This window comes from Paramisgurnus dabryanus, chromosome 17 (genome assembly GCF_030506205.2).
Source record: "Paramisgurnus dabryanus chromosome 17, PD_genome_1.1, whole genome shotgun sequence".
Lineage (NCBI taxonomy): Eukaryota > Metazoa > Chordata > Actinopteri > Cypriniformes > Cobitidae > Paramisgurnus > Paramisgurnus dabryanus.
In genome coordinates, this window is record NC_133353.1 from 30,024,090 (window position 1) to 30,037,672 (window position 13,583).

The 13,583-nt window shown below is 37.2% G+C and overlaps 1 protein-coding gene across 1 annotated transcript in view; it reads left to right on the forward strand.

The window, feature by feature from the left end:
- Nucleotides 1-13,583, forward strand: part of itsn2b (intersectin 2b) — a 45,121-nt gene that overhangs the window by 11,532 nt on the left and 20,006 nt on the right. Inside the window, exons 9-22 of the mRNA XM_065288327.2 lie at nucleotides 454-517; nucleotides 2,356-2,493; nucleotides 2,631-2,734; nucleotides 2,958-3,220; nucleotides 3,433-3,582; nucleotides 3,693-3,833; nucleotides 4,738-4,825; nucleotides 4,996-5,135; nucleotides 7,503-7,639; nucleotides 8,050-8,837; nucleotides 8,918-9,042; nucleotides 9,201-9,358; nucleotides 12,385-12,481; nucleotides 12,594-12,790. Coding sequence (XP_065144399.2) covers nucleotides 454-517; nucleotides 2,356-2,493; nucleotides 2,631-2,734; nucleotides 2,958-3,220; nucleotides 3,433-3,582; nucleotides 3,693-3,833; nucleotides 4,738-4,825; nucleotides 4,996-5,135; nucleotides 7,503-7,639; nucleotides 8,050-8,837; nucleotides 8,918-9,042; nucleotides 9,201-9,358; nucleotides 12,385-12,481; nucleotides 12,594-12,790 — 2,590 coding nt within the window. The remainder of the gene's footprint in view (nucleotides 1-453; nucleotides 518-2,355; nucleotides 2,494-2,630; nucleotides 2,735-2,957; nucleotides 3,221-3,432; nucleotides 3,583-3,692; nucleotides 3,834-4,737; nucleotides 4,826-4,995; nucleotides 5,136-7,502; nucleotides 7,640-8,049; nucleotides 8,838-8,917; nucleotides 9,043-9,200; nucleotides 9,359-12,384; nucleotides 12,482-12,593; nucleotides 12,791-13,583) is intronic.

The following is a 13,583-nucleotide window of genomic DNA, read 5'->3' on the forward strand; positions in this document are numbered from 1 at the left end:
ATATGGGATTACTGTAAATCACTCGAGCATAAGTCATTTGGGAGTAAGAGCACAATCCATGCTTTATGTGCTTGATCAGCAATTGACTGATATACACGTTTGATGACATAATCACTTAAGAATTTCAAGAATGATGAAGTGGGTAAAGACATGGCATTGAAAGTATTGTTCACAGGGTTAAGATATATTGTTTACATTTAAGCCCCGCTTGAGGTCAAGTCTTGTATGAGGGCAATGCTCATCTGTCATTAGGAATATCAGCCAGCTCCAGTCAGACCAGTTATGTTAGTACAGCGAAAGTATCACGTGGCTGGTCGAAAAAACAATGTTTCTAAAAAACAGCAGAAATGGAGGTGGAAAGGGTTTTAAATTTACATTATACATTATAAGGAGACATGTGCTTATGAATATGGTAATTAAAATCCATTATCCTTTTTGCTTTTATCGCCATAGGCCCTCAAGTAAGAAATGCAATGGCTACAACTTTGCTTTCTCAGACCCAGCTAGCTAGCATCTGGTAAGTGTTTGTCTTCCCTCAATAATTTGCATGATTTTAAAAACGAAATCACATTTTGTTCAGTTTTGTCAATTTTTGGGTTAATAAAGGTCTTTTTGCGAGTAATCGTTGGGATTGTGTAGGAAAAATAACCATATTTCAAACTATATAAAATGTAATAACTAGCTTCCGATACCGGCGCCATCTTGTTCTCACGCGCTTCACGGGAGATTTATGGCACAGTGAGCGCTCCTTGCCGTGGGGATGTACTGTATAATCCCCTCATCGCAATTGTTTGACCTCATCACAATGATTTCAAATCACCGCAATGATTGCACAACTCTCTAAAAAACAGAAGGGGAGCTGTAGCGGCTGTATAAACGAGACTGTATTAGATGGCGTTCCTTAACTAACAGTGTAATGCGATGCATTGCAAAACCATTCAATACAGTGGAAAAAAACAGAATTTAAAGAAATGCAACATGATAAGCAACATGAATTATTATCATTAAATAATTCCTTTTAAATATGTATTATGTGTATTAATATTCACTGTTAGGTAAACCTTGCAAAAGATTTATTTTAAATGTATAAAAATTATTTCATGAAAAAACAAATTATGAGAATTAAACGTCAAAGCAATAAAAGATTAATCGTTATAACTGGCAAAGCCCAAAAACGGGCAATTAATTGTCATATTCGTCACAATTTGTTAGGCAATTAACGTCAGCCAAATTTCATAACCGTGACAGCCCTAGTTATTATAGTTTAATATTAATATTTTTTTCTTAAAATATCGCCTTGATTACCCACAAAAGCCCTTTATTAACCCCTTGGAGTTGTTTGGATTATTTCTGTTAAGGGTGAATGCACTTTTTTTGGGCTTCAATGTCAGAAGTCCTTGTTTTCTCCCGCTATAAAGCTTTGAAAAGAAAGAACATTTACTAAAATAACTCCAAATGGGTGATTCTCACGTAATCCAGATTTAGAAGGTGTCCAGGATCAGAATTTTTAAAAAGCCCTTGAAGCCAATTTTTTTTGCACATATAAGATTAAGGTCTGAACTTACTATAACCATTATTTTTAGAGGATTTAAAAAATATTTTCTGTAGAATTATTACAAATATTTTAGATTATCATTATCAAAAATTATCATTACCGCAACATGATATTACATTAAATATATGCATCTACAAACTCATGTTTCCGTAATGAGAACTAAAAAGTTGTCTAGGTACTATGATAAACAAATAAAAAATAAGAACTTCTTACCTGGTAGCCATCTTGAGTGTCACAGTCAATTATGTCCCTTCCAACATTTTTTTTTTTTTAAATGTTAGTTCTTGAGGGCTTAAACAATGATTGAAAATTGTTGCGAAGGATGAGAAAACTGTGAAATCATGTGCAAAATAGTACATGAAGAGATGTTTGTAAGTGTATGCTTCTTATTTTGATACTCTTACTTTGCATTTCATTTTTTTATCTAAATGTTTCATGACACCTCATAAGTCTAATTTCGCAAGAATCACCCAAATGTGTTCTTCTGAAAGAGTAGGGACATATGTATCTTGGATTGCTTGATGGTGAGTACATCATAGTGTAATTTTGATATTTGGCTGGAGTATCGCTTTAATTAAAAAACACCTTTCACTGACATATCTTAAAATATATCAGTGCCAATGTTTTGTCTCCAAATCCACACCAGTATTGTTTTTTTAAGTACTTAAATGTCCTAAAATAACTAAGGCCTAGTCCTGAATTAATCTAAACCCTGCCTGTGGAAGCTGCCCCATAAAGCATACATAATTTTTTGCAAGAAGTGGCGGTCACCGAATTTAAATTTTTGTGTTTGTTATTAGGAATCTGGCTGATGTCGATAATGATGGCAAACTGAAAGCAGACGAGTTTATATTGGCCATGCATCTGGTTGACATGGCTAAAATGGGACAGCCCCTGCCTCTAGCACTTCCTACAGATTTGGTGCCTCCATCACTTAGGTACCGCTATGTGATCTAATACCTGTCTGTAAAATTAACATCATATACCAAATAAATATTGATTCATTTGTAACAATGTCATAAATGTCAAATAGATTTTAAATGAATGTCTGCTCTTTGTCCATATTAACCACTAGAGGGAAAGCTGGAGACTCTGTAAATGGAACCACTCCCTCTATCTACGCGGGCCTGACTGAGGACCTCTATGAGGCCGAGCCTCCACAAAAATCAAAGAACAATTGTAAGGCCCCACCTATCATTTCACAGAACTATGACTCACTTCTTTTACAAAAATGCTTCCAACAACTTTTCGATCAGTTCACGTGTGCCTATTATTATTTACACACACTCCATTTGCATTTTTGTGTCTTAAGTGTCCAAATACGTCCTCATGCCACTGTATACACACACTTTGAGCAGATCTAATAATTGAAATGATTTGAGCATGTTCTCTGTGTATTCAGTGACTTTTGAGGATAGGTTCAAACAAAACCTGGTGATGGGAAACGCTGAGCTGGAGAAGCGTCGACAGGCCCTGCTGGAGCAGCAGCGCAGGGAGGAGGAAAGGAGAGCGCAGAAGGCCAGAGAGGAGCAGGAGAGGAAAGAGAGGGAGGCGCGGGAGCTAGAGCTGAAGAGGAAGAGGGAGGAGGAGCAGAGGCTGGAGCGACAGAGAGAGCTGGAGAGGCAACGAGAAGAGGAGAGACTGCGAGAGTTAGAGAGAAAAGAGGTGAACTTATCTGCCAGAAACTTTTATACAAAGCAAGCTAGACATTTTATCAGTATGTGTGCTATCAAACCCTAAATCTTTTGCCACTGCTAACGCAATGCCCTACCAACTGAGCTACAGGAACACTCAGGAATAGCAGATGATGAAATGCAAGTTTCAGACAAAGTAAAATAAAACTTTACCCTAACCCCAGCTTTAATTGCTCCTCACAGGCAGCCAAGAAGGAGCTGGAGCGCCAGCAAAAGCTTGAGTGGGAGCGGAGGAGAAAACTGGAGCTCCAGAACCAGAAGAGTGAGGAGCAGGAGGAGATTGTTAAGCTCCGAGCCAAGAAGAGGAGTCTGGAGATGGAGCTGGAAGCTGTGGTGAGACCCTTGGAATAATGGCATCCTGATATCAATCAGTATAAAATTGTGTTTGTAATACATTCGATGTAAGTTTTAACTAATTTTAGGTATATTTAACTTCTTTTAAGGGCAATAAGCAGAAGCAAATCTCTGACAAGCTCCGAGATGCTCAAGGAAGAAAGATAATTCAGAAAAACGAGCTAGAAAAGATCAACCAGAGAAGAGACTCCTGCATTACGGAAATGAACTCCGTGCAGAAGCAGTTAGAGGTTTGATGGCTACATCCACACCTGCATGCACACAGAGACTTATGTAATTTGAATGTGACATTTTCAGTCAACAATTAAAATATAATTTTTCAGAGAATATTTATTTTAATGTAGTAATATTTATGCTTGTGTTTTCTGGTTTAGATGTGGGAAATAAATATGTAACGCATGTGACAAAAATACTTCATACCCATTCTGTGAATAAAATGCACAAACCAGAAGCAATAATAATCCGATGCAAATGCAGAAGTGACAGCTTTTCAAAGAACAAACATACTTATAAAATTTTTATTTTTGTGTGTGAATTTATTAGGAAAGTTAGCAATATGGATGTGACATTTCTCAGTTATGGATGTGACAGCTCTAAAAATCATCTTGTTTGTCACTTTAGGTTACTTGCAGGATTTAACTTCATGTCATGCTAATTTTCCGTTTCAGTTTAATATTTTCAGCCTGCGCGGAAGACCAATTTGAAGCATTTTTGTGGATATCGCACCACCCAATTCGCGTCATTCGCATTGCTCCATGCGAGTTTGCGTATATTCATGTCTTTGTATTGAGTTCGTAATTAGTGCGCACACACCAAACGCGAATTCAACGATTGCGCGAGAAGATTCCATGCAAAGTCAGTGCAAAGACACAAACACACCCGGTGCAATGCGAATTATGCGAATTTGGCGGCGCATTTGTCGCAAAAACACGCTGTTTGCCTTACTCGCCGGATTTAACTTTGTGACATGCAAATTTTTTGCTTGAGTTTAATATTTTTTTAGTCTTCATTTGCAACTTAAATTTTTCATGGTAACCTTGACATTTGCATGGAACAAATTTAGGAGGCCATAACTCATGAGGTAATCATTGTATCCAAAAATTATGGACTTATATGTACTGTTTGATATTGCAGGAATTTAAGAGAAAATTGGCACAGTCGATCACTGAGCAGCAGAAACTTGGCGAAAGACTACGCAATCTGAGTCTGAACAACCTCCCTAGTAAGATACTTTGTCATTTCGATTTCCACTTGTGATATGTGTGCTTGAATTATTCAAAAATAAAAATAATCATCATTCATGCCTGAAGTTTTTTTTTGTTGAATTGGAAAAGAAATAAACAGGCTTTTTACTACCTAAGAGTACTGCTTTTTTGCTTCTTCCTGGTGTAGCTGCGACCGTAAACACTTTACAGAGGAGTGTGGAAGAGAAAGGTCTCACCTGTCAAAAGCTTAAAGAACAACTTGCCACTTTGGAGATGGAAACCGCAACAAAATTAGCAGACATGGATCAGTATAAGAAAGAAATCCAGGTAAACCATTAATGTCACTAATAATTCCAGTAAATCAATAGAAGCAGAGCAAACTGACACACACATTTAAGCTGTGTCCCAATTCAAGGGCTGCAACCTTCTAAGCATGCAACCTTAAAAGGCGAGCACTCAGTCTTTCAAGGTGGCAGCCTCAGAAGTCCGCGAAGAGAACTGAAATGAGACGGTCTAACCTTCGGAGGACCCATAATTTGCGTCACCTGCTGCACCACGAAAATAAATATGGAATCAGAAAAATTTATTTTAGAAAATATGACACGTTGATGTAGATTAAACTATTCAAAAGTATATCAAATTAATCAACCCTAGAAATATACGCAACATAAACAGAATACTATTAACACAAAATAAAACGTATAATTCTAAAACAGTGACGACTATTTTTTTTCTGATAAATACAAACTTTTATTTTATAAAGGTTTTGATTGTTTATTTTAGAATATCCAGCTGTTATATTCAGCCGTTGCAGGCGCGCAGTGAATCTTGGGATAGCATCAGCTTTTAAGGATCCATTCGTTCTATCCTTAACAGCGCAGAGAAATAAGGACGCATTTTGAGGCTTCAATTTCAGCATGCTTTAAATTGGGACGGCCTTACTAGCCTTAAGTCGTGCTGCTATGACGCAATCGGTCTTAAAATACGTCCTTTGAACGTCACAGCCTTTGAATTGGGACACAGCTTTAGTTAGTGAATAGTTACTCTTTGCAAGCTGCAAAACATCAAATAACTTTTAACTTTAGTGATATTAAATAACATCATGCTGTAGTAGCAATGTAGATCATTCCCCATCTTTAGTGATGTAGCATTTTACTTAGTTACCAATAAGTGCTATCAGCATCTAGTAGACTGCTTCAAATGACACTAATGCGAATAACCCCTATGCTTTTGTCCCTGTGTCTTTACTAGCCGTAGAGCTTTTCTGTCTGTCTGTCTACTTGTCTGTCTCTCCCTGGCTTTCGCTGCAGTTTGAGGAAATGGATGACTGCATGCTTAAAGGCCTGCTCTCTTTACTCAGTTGCCTCAGCAATCTCTTCTTCCTTCTAAAGGTTGCATTTCTTCCTCCTTTCTTTATCTTTCTGCTTCAATCTCTGAATGGGTCTTTGCTTAACATATCATTAAAATATAAGTTAAAATATATGTATATGAAATAAATGTTAAAAGAATTTTGCAAGGGATCTTTGGTATAATGCTATGTAATGCATCTGTGGCATGCATGCCTGTCAATTAGAAAATAACGTAGTAGTATTGGAGGCAAGTGAACTGGATTTGCATGAGTTCTTCAGTTAGCAATGTTTATGAGCATGTTGTCAGTATCACCTCTTGTAATGGTGGAAATACTGTAGTTTTGAAGGTGGTTGAAATTTTGATTGTAGCAAATTTTGCTATAAACAACTACTGTGTATACTAGTGATGCACTGATGTATCGGACGCCAATATGTATTGGCCGATTTTATTTTATTTTTTTTATGAATTTGAAACCATTGGCAATAGCACAAGAATGGCAGATACCGATTGTTTATTAATTAACTAACTGTGTGAAGGCAATAAGTTGCATGTTTGTTGCATAATCCAGCATTAAAAAAAAATATCAAAATAATTAAATACTTCCCGAAATAAAATCGTACAAATTCTGGGGAGGAGTTAGCTACGCTCCGTCTGTTTGAAAACAATTCAAACGTCAACAAAAACTAACGTCTCGCAGATTCGCTTAGAACGCCTTTAATATCGGTAATGTTATCGGGTAATAGTTTGAGTATTTGAGGTTCGGACAGTAGTCTGTTTAGATCTGTATGCCCCCTCCAAAAAATCATATTTGTGCATCCCTAGTATATACGTATACAGACGTTTCTATACAGTATTGTCTTGGTCAGTTCCTCCAGATAAATGCTAGAAATGGATGATTCAATGCATAATTAAATTTGCATAATATCCCGCATTTCCATAGCATTTTTTTAAGAAAACGTGTCGCAAGATCAAGGGTTTTTGCCCGCAACAATCACAAAAAAACTCAGCGTTTTTCTGGAAGGACTGCTTGGTGTTTTCATGTTTCTTTCTAGTTTCACTGTGTGGATGCCAAATGAAAGTTACCAGGTTAACGTCTTTAGCTACTCGTGAGGTTTGAGATCACCACATGTTTAGCAAGCAATTCAAATATTGCTTTTTAATGTGTAATGTTTAAACTGTTGGTATACTTTTGGTTAACTTAAATTAAGTTGACATTGTTTAAAATAAGCTCAAATATTACTATTTTACTATTACTATATAAGGTGCTTTTGGTTAAATAAATTTTTGTTTTAATGCAAATGCAATTTATCTTGTGTGTCTCATCATCCTGGGATTGTTTTTCAGGATCTCAGAGAGAGCCAGAGGAAGCAGCAGTCTGCTTTGGAGAAACTCCGCGCCATAAAAGAAGACAAAATTAGAGAGATGAAGAAGCGTAGGCAGGAGGAATTGGAAAAGAAGAGGAGAGAAGAAGAAGAGCAGAAGTATGTATACTCACACATACTATCCAATACTTCAGGATTTCTAGCACTGTCAAAAGATTAATCGTGATTAATGGCTTACAAAAGAAAAGTTTGTTTGAGCAAAATATATTTGTGTTGTGTGTAATTATCAAGAAAATTTTTATTTATGTATATATTTTGTATTTATATATAATATAAAATATATAAAAATCTAAATTAATATTTATATACATGTAAATGTTTCTTAAATACATATATGCATGTGTAATCACACACAATGCATGCATATATATTATGCAAAAACAAACTTTTATTTTATATGCAATTAATTGCGATTGAATCTTTTGTCAGCCCTAAGGATCTCATCAATCACATTTTCTTAAAAGCCGCAATGTAAGTCCGATTTTCATTGTGGTTACTTTCCAATTCAGGCGTATCAAACTGGAGAAAGATCGACAGTGGCAAGAGAAACTGCGGCGTGATGAAGAGGAGAAACAAAGGAAAATACAGGAGGAGAGAGAGGCCAAACTTCGCGAAGAGGAGGAAAGGGAGAGACTAGCTCGTTTACAGGCTGCTAAAGAACAAGCAGAGCGAGAGCGCAAAGCCAGAGAGGAGGAGGATAGGAGACGCAAGGAGGAGGAGGAAAGGAGACGCAGAGAAGATGAGGAAAGGAAACGTAAAGAGGAGGACGAAAGGAGGGAACAAGAGAAGAGGAGACTTGACGAGAAAAAAAGGCGGGAGGAAGAGGAAGAACGCAGACGTAGAGATGAAGAGAGGAGAAAATTAGAAGAGGAGAGGAGAAAACTAGAAGAGGAAAGAAAAAAATTAGAGGAGGAGAGAAAACGGCAGGAGGCGTTACGATTGGAGGATGAGCGGAAAAGAAAAGAGGAAGAGCAACGCGAGGAAGAAAGAAGACTGGCGCGGGAGGAGGTGGAGAGGAGGCGGCAGCGCGCACAGGAGGCAGCAGTGAGAGACGCAGAGGAGAGAAAGAGACTAGAAGAAGAGAGAAAGAGAAAGGAGGAGGAGAAGAGAAGGCAGGAAGAGCAGGAAAGGAGGCGACGGGAGGAGGAACAAAGAAAACAGGATGAGGAAAGGAAGAGGAAACAGCAGGAGGAAGAGGCAGCAGCCGCACAGCTGAGAGTCGATCAACAAAACAAGAACAACACTGTTAAATCAGACATCGTTGCTGCTCTTCTGCGCGGCCTGGAGGAGAGGAAAGGTAAAGAAAAATATTACCAAAAAATGAATGAACATCACACAAGCGATTTGGTATTTTTTTTATGCGCTTTATGATTTCAGGCACCAGACAGCCACTTGCAGCACATCACAGAAAATCAGCTGCACTGACCACATTTAAAGCTCTCTACCCCTTCACAGCAAGAAATGATGAAGAGCTCTCCTTTGAAACCGATGACCTGATTGAGGTCAGTTTAAGAGTGATTCTTGAAAATGTAATAAACAAAAGGAAGAAACAAAATATTTGCATAAAAATCATTATTATGTATAATAAAAACATATTATAACATTTACAGTTTAAGTTACAGTCATAATGTATTACTCTGTGGGATGTGTGTTTGTTTAGGTGGATGAGAGCGTAGAGAGAGAGCAAGGCTGGCTTTATGGCAGTCGCCAGGGGAAGATGGGCTGGTTTCCTGAGAGCTACGTGGAGAGGCAGGCCAAAACTGAGGGTCCGCCCACAGCCAAACGAGCCCTAAAGCCACAGCTCTCCATCTCCAGCAGGTGCAGTCTCCAAACTAAATACCTAATTGTGTTTAAAGGTTTTATTTACACCTGTCTCAATCATTTTCCCAATGAACACACCAGCAGAGAAAGTGCATTTGAATGCAGAACTATCACAGCTACATAAAGCTTTCTGTCAAAAATACATTTCACAAAAAAAGTGTGTTCACACTTACTGTATTTCCAATAGGGGTGTCACGATTCTCCAAATCCTCGATTCGATTACATTTTCGATTCTAAGGCCACGATTCGATTCAATTCTCGATTTTTACTTTTTTTTGAAAGACAAGAAATGACTTTTCCTCGCATGGGGGTTTTTGGGCTTCACTTACCCAAGAGAACTTGTAGAGAGAATTCCTTCTTGCACGCACATGGACTTAATGCGCCCGTCTTGGACTGGCATCTGAAATAAACACCGCGCTCTCGCATCTGTCCGAAGTCTAAACATAAACTAAAGTAGTAATCCTTACGTATTTGTTCAGTTTTATGCGTTTCATGCGAGCTGAGGCAAACTATCCCTTATGTTTAAAATATAATCCGCTGCATCTTGGCGCCTCATTCTCACGCACATGCAGAGAGCTGCGCTCTGTCAAAATGCAGATCAGTAGGTAGTAATCCAGTTTATTATATGCATTTCAAGGATTTGTAGCAATACATCCCTCGTGTTTAAAATATAAATATCTGAGAGGTTTTTCCCCGCTTGGCAAGCCGACCGGACGTGACATGGGGGCGTGGCAGCATCGACGATCCCATTTTTTTAATTCGAAGTTCGAGGCTGTGACTTAATTTCGATCGATTTCGAATTAAAATCGAAATCGTGACACCCTTAATTTCCAAGCAATTGTAATGTTGTTTAAAATGTTTAAAGGGGACATATCATGAAAAATAGACTTTCATGTTTGGGGTGGGGTGCTATAACTGGGTCCCCAGTGTTTTTATCAACCTAGAAAATGTGAAAAAGATCAACCTAGTAACTTTGTTTTGTTAAACCATTCTCTGTAAGCATGTGAAAACATAGGTCATTGAAATTTGGCTCCCCTTGTGATGTCAGAAAGGGATAATACCGCCCCTTAATCTGCACTATCCAACTACGGCACTGCCATTTAGTGCAGAGATCTGCTCATTTGCATTTAAAAGGACACACCCAAAAAAGGGACATTTAACAAAGTGGCAATTTTAACATGTAATAATAAATTATCTATGGGGTATTTTCAGCTAAAACTTCACATATGTACTCTGGGGACACCAAAGATTTTATTATTTAACATTTAAAAAAAGTCTTGTGAAATGTCCCCTTTAAAGCATTAAAAGTAAGTATATCATGATATGACCCTGTCTGTGAAATCCAGGTTAAATTTAAATAAAAAACTAGTTTAGCTGGGTTTTCACAGACTCCCATATGTGACCCTGGACCACAAAATTGATATTTATACATAATCTGAAGGCTGAATAAATACGCTTTCCATTGATGTATGGTTTGTTAGGATAGAACAAGATACTTGGCCGAAATACAACTGGGTGATTCTCACGAAAACTTGGTTTTAAAAATGTCAAGCATGAAAATGTAAAAATTGCTTACATTTTTTTTCCCACCAGACATTGAAAATCAAAGTCTGGAGTAAATGGGAACATTAATTTAAACACTTTTACTTATCATTTAACACTTTTTGTAACATAATTAAAAAAATTTGTTCTAAAAAATCTCATTACCGCAACAGTCAGAAAACATCAACACTGACATATTTTCAAAATGACATGACAAACCTGAAAGAACATAATTTGGAGATTCTGCACATGCATTTAAAATCAAAGTATTATGCTTCTATTAATTAAATTAACATTTAATAAGCATCTGTTGCGGTAATGATAATCAAAATGTCGTGTAAGCATTCTTACAAGACAATATTTCAAATTAACTGTAAAAAAATGATCTTACCTGGTAGCCATCTTGAAGTAACTGGTCCATGTGCTTGGTCACTCAAAATCAAACTTTATTAAAATTCTGTATGTGTGCTTAAACTGTTCTCAAAAAGTGTTGCGGAGGATGAGAACATCAGGCATGGACACATCATTTTCCTAATTTTTCTTCATTATTATTATACATGAATATTCAGTAAATATTTTTTTTGTCATCTAAAGTAGTCTAGCAAAACATCCAGTTATTTTTTTTCTAAATATTTTTGTGTTAATTTGATTAAATTACAACATAACGCATGTTCAAACACAGCCGGACACATTGCGGTAATGAGAATTTCAGCAGAAAATTAGATAAAATTGACAAATTATAAATTCTTATGTTGAAATCACATATTGTGCAAGGTAGAACACAGTATTGTGTTAATTCTGATGCTTTTTAATATTACTATATTACACATTTTATAGCTAAAATCATTAGTGCCGTGGTGTTTCAATGGTTTCGTGAGAATCACCCAACTATTCGAAATTCTGGAATCTAAAGGTGCAAAAAAATCACCTTCAAAGTTGTAATAATTAATTTCTTAACCATACTTATTAATGTTGCATACATTTTTGATATATTTACGGCTAAGAAAAGTACAAAATATCTTGATGGAACATGATCTTAAAGGCGGGGTGCATGATTTTTGAAAAATACTTTGGGAGGGAGTCGTGCCGAGTACCAAAACATACTTGTAGCCAATCTGCAGTAAGGGGCTTGTCTACTAACCAACATCGTTGCCTGGGTTGTGTATGTGTGGGGCGGGTCTATCAAAACAAGGTCCAGATTTGTTTGGGTGATTTCAAATATCAACATTGGCTTTCAGAGATCATGCACCCCTACTTTAATATGATTTTTGGCATAAAAGAAAAATAGAAAATGTTGACCCTCATACAATGTATTGTTGGCCATTGCAACAAATATACCTGTGCAACTCATGACTGGTTTGACAGGGTCAAAATTTCAAAATCAGTGGTAGAAACGTGTGTAGACAGGCATGGTATTTAAACCGTGACATGCCTGATTGTACTGAAATATCTGAAATGTTCAATCATTGCTTCTCCATCAGCAAACTTAGTGACGGTTCTGTGCCAAGTGCATCCCGGCTGAACTCCGCCTTTACCCCCACCCATGCCACAGGCTCCACGTCTTCCAACCACAGTCAGGTATGCAGGATTTCTAAACTGAACTCATACTAAATACAACATGGTTATTGAAACCGTAAGGTAAAACATTCTTGTATTTGAATGCTGTGATGTGTGGTATGTTGTGTTTCAGGTGGTGGGAAATGTGCAAGCTCAAGCTTTGTGCTCCTGGACCGCAAAGACGGACAACCATCTCAACTTCTCCAAAGATGATGTCATCACAGTCATGGAGCAACAGGAGAACTGGTGGTTGGGAGAACTGAACGGAGTTCAGGGGTGGTTCCCCAAAACCTATGTCTCAGTGCTGAGCAACAGTGACGCACCAGCAGAGTAAATACATACTTATTGTAATGCATTATAGAACACCACATAATAGACTGAGTTTGTGACATTTGTTACACGTCCTTTATGAAAAGTGTCACGTTTCCATTACAGATTTGCGCAAAACGTAAAAAGATATTTTCTAAATGTCGATAAAAAACTAATTTGTGAAATGACACATATCCACTAATGCTGGGTACACACCAAAAGATAATCGGTCTGATATTCCGACAATCCTAGCTATGTCCCGATTATCTTGATGATTCTACAGATTATTTTATCAGATTTTCCCTTGCTGTGAGGTGTGTTAAGAGTGTTCGAACCTGATCGGAAGAACATCGGAGCCACCCCGATCTGGGAGGTTTTAGTACATAGCGGGTCATCTTCAAATAATGATTATGTGACTTGCATATATCAGGTGACCCGAAAATGCGAATAAACTGTTTTCATTTCAGTTTTACAAACTACACCTTGCCTGAAAAACCACCTCATGCGAGCGGAAAAACTTTTTGCGATTATATAAGTTTTTGCTAAATTTACGTGTTTAAATTGGCCGTATTTTCAATTCGCAATGTCAATTTGCACAATCTGATGGATAATGGAAACACAGCTAGGGATGTATCATATTTCCAAACCAAATTAAACAATTTTAATTAAACATTTTTGCTTACATAACCATATACAATATTATGTATAGTGAAACGCTTGTACAATGATTCTAGTCCAACAAGTTGAAAAACATTTATGTTGAGTTGCTTTATAATTCGTTCGGCACAGCTACTTTATTTTTTATTTAATATTC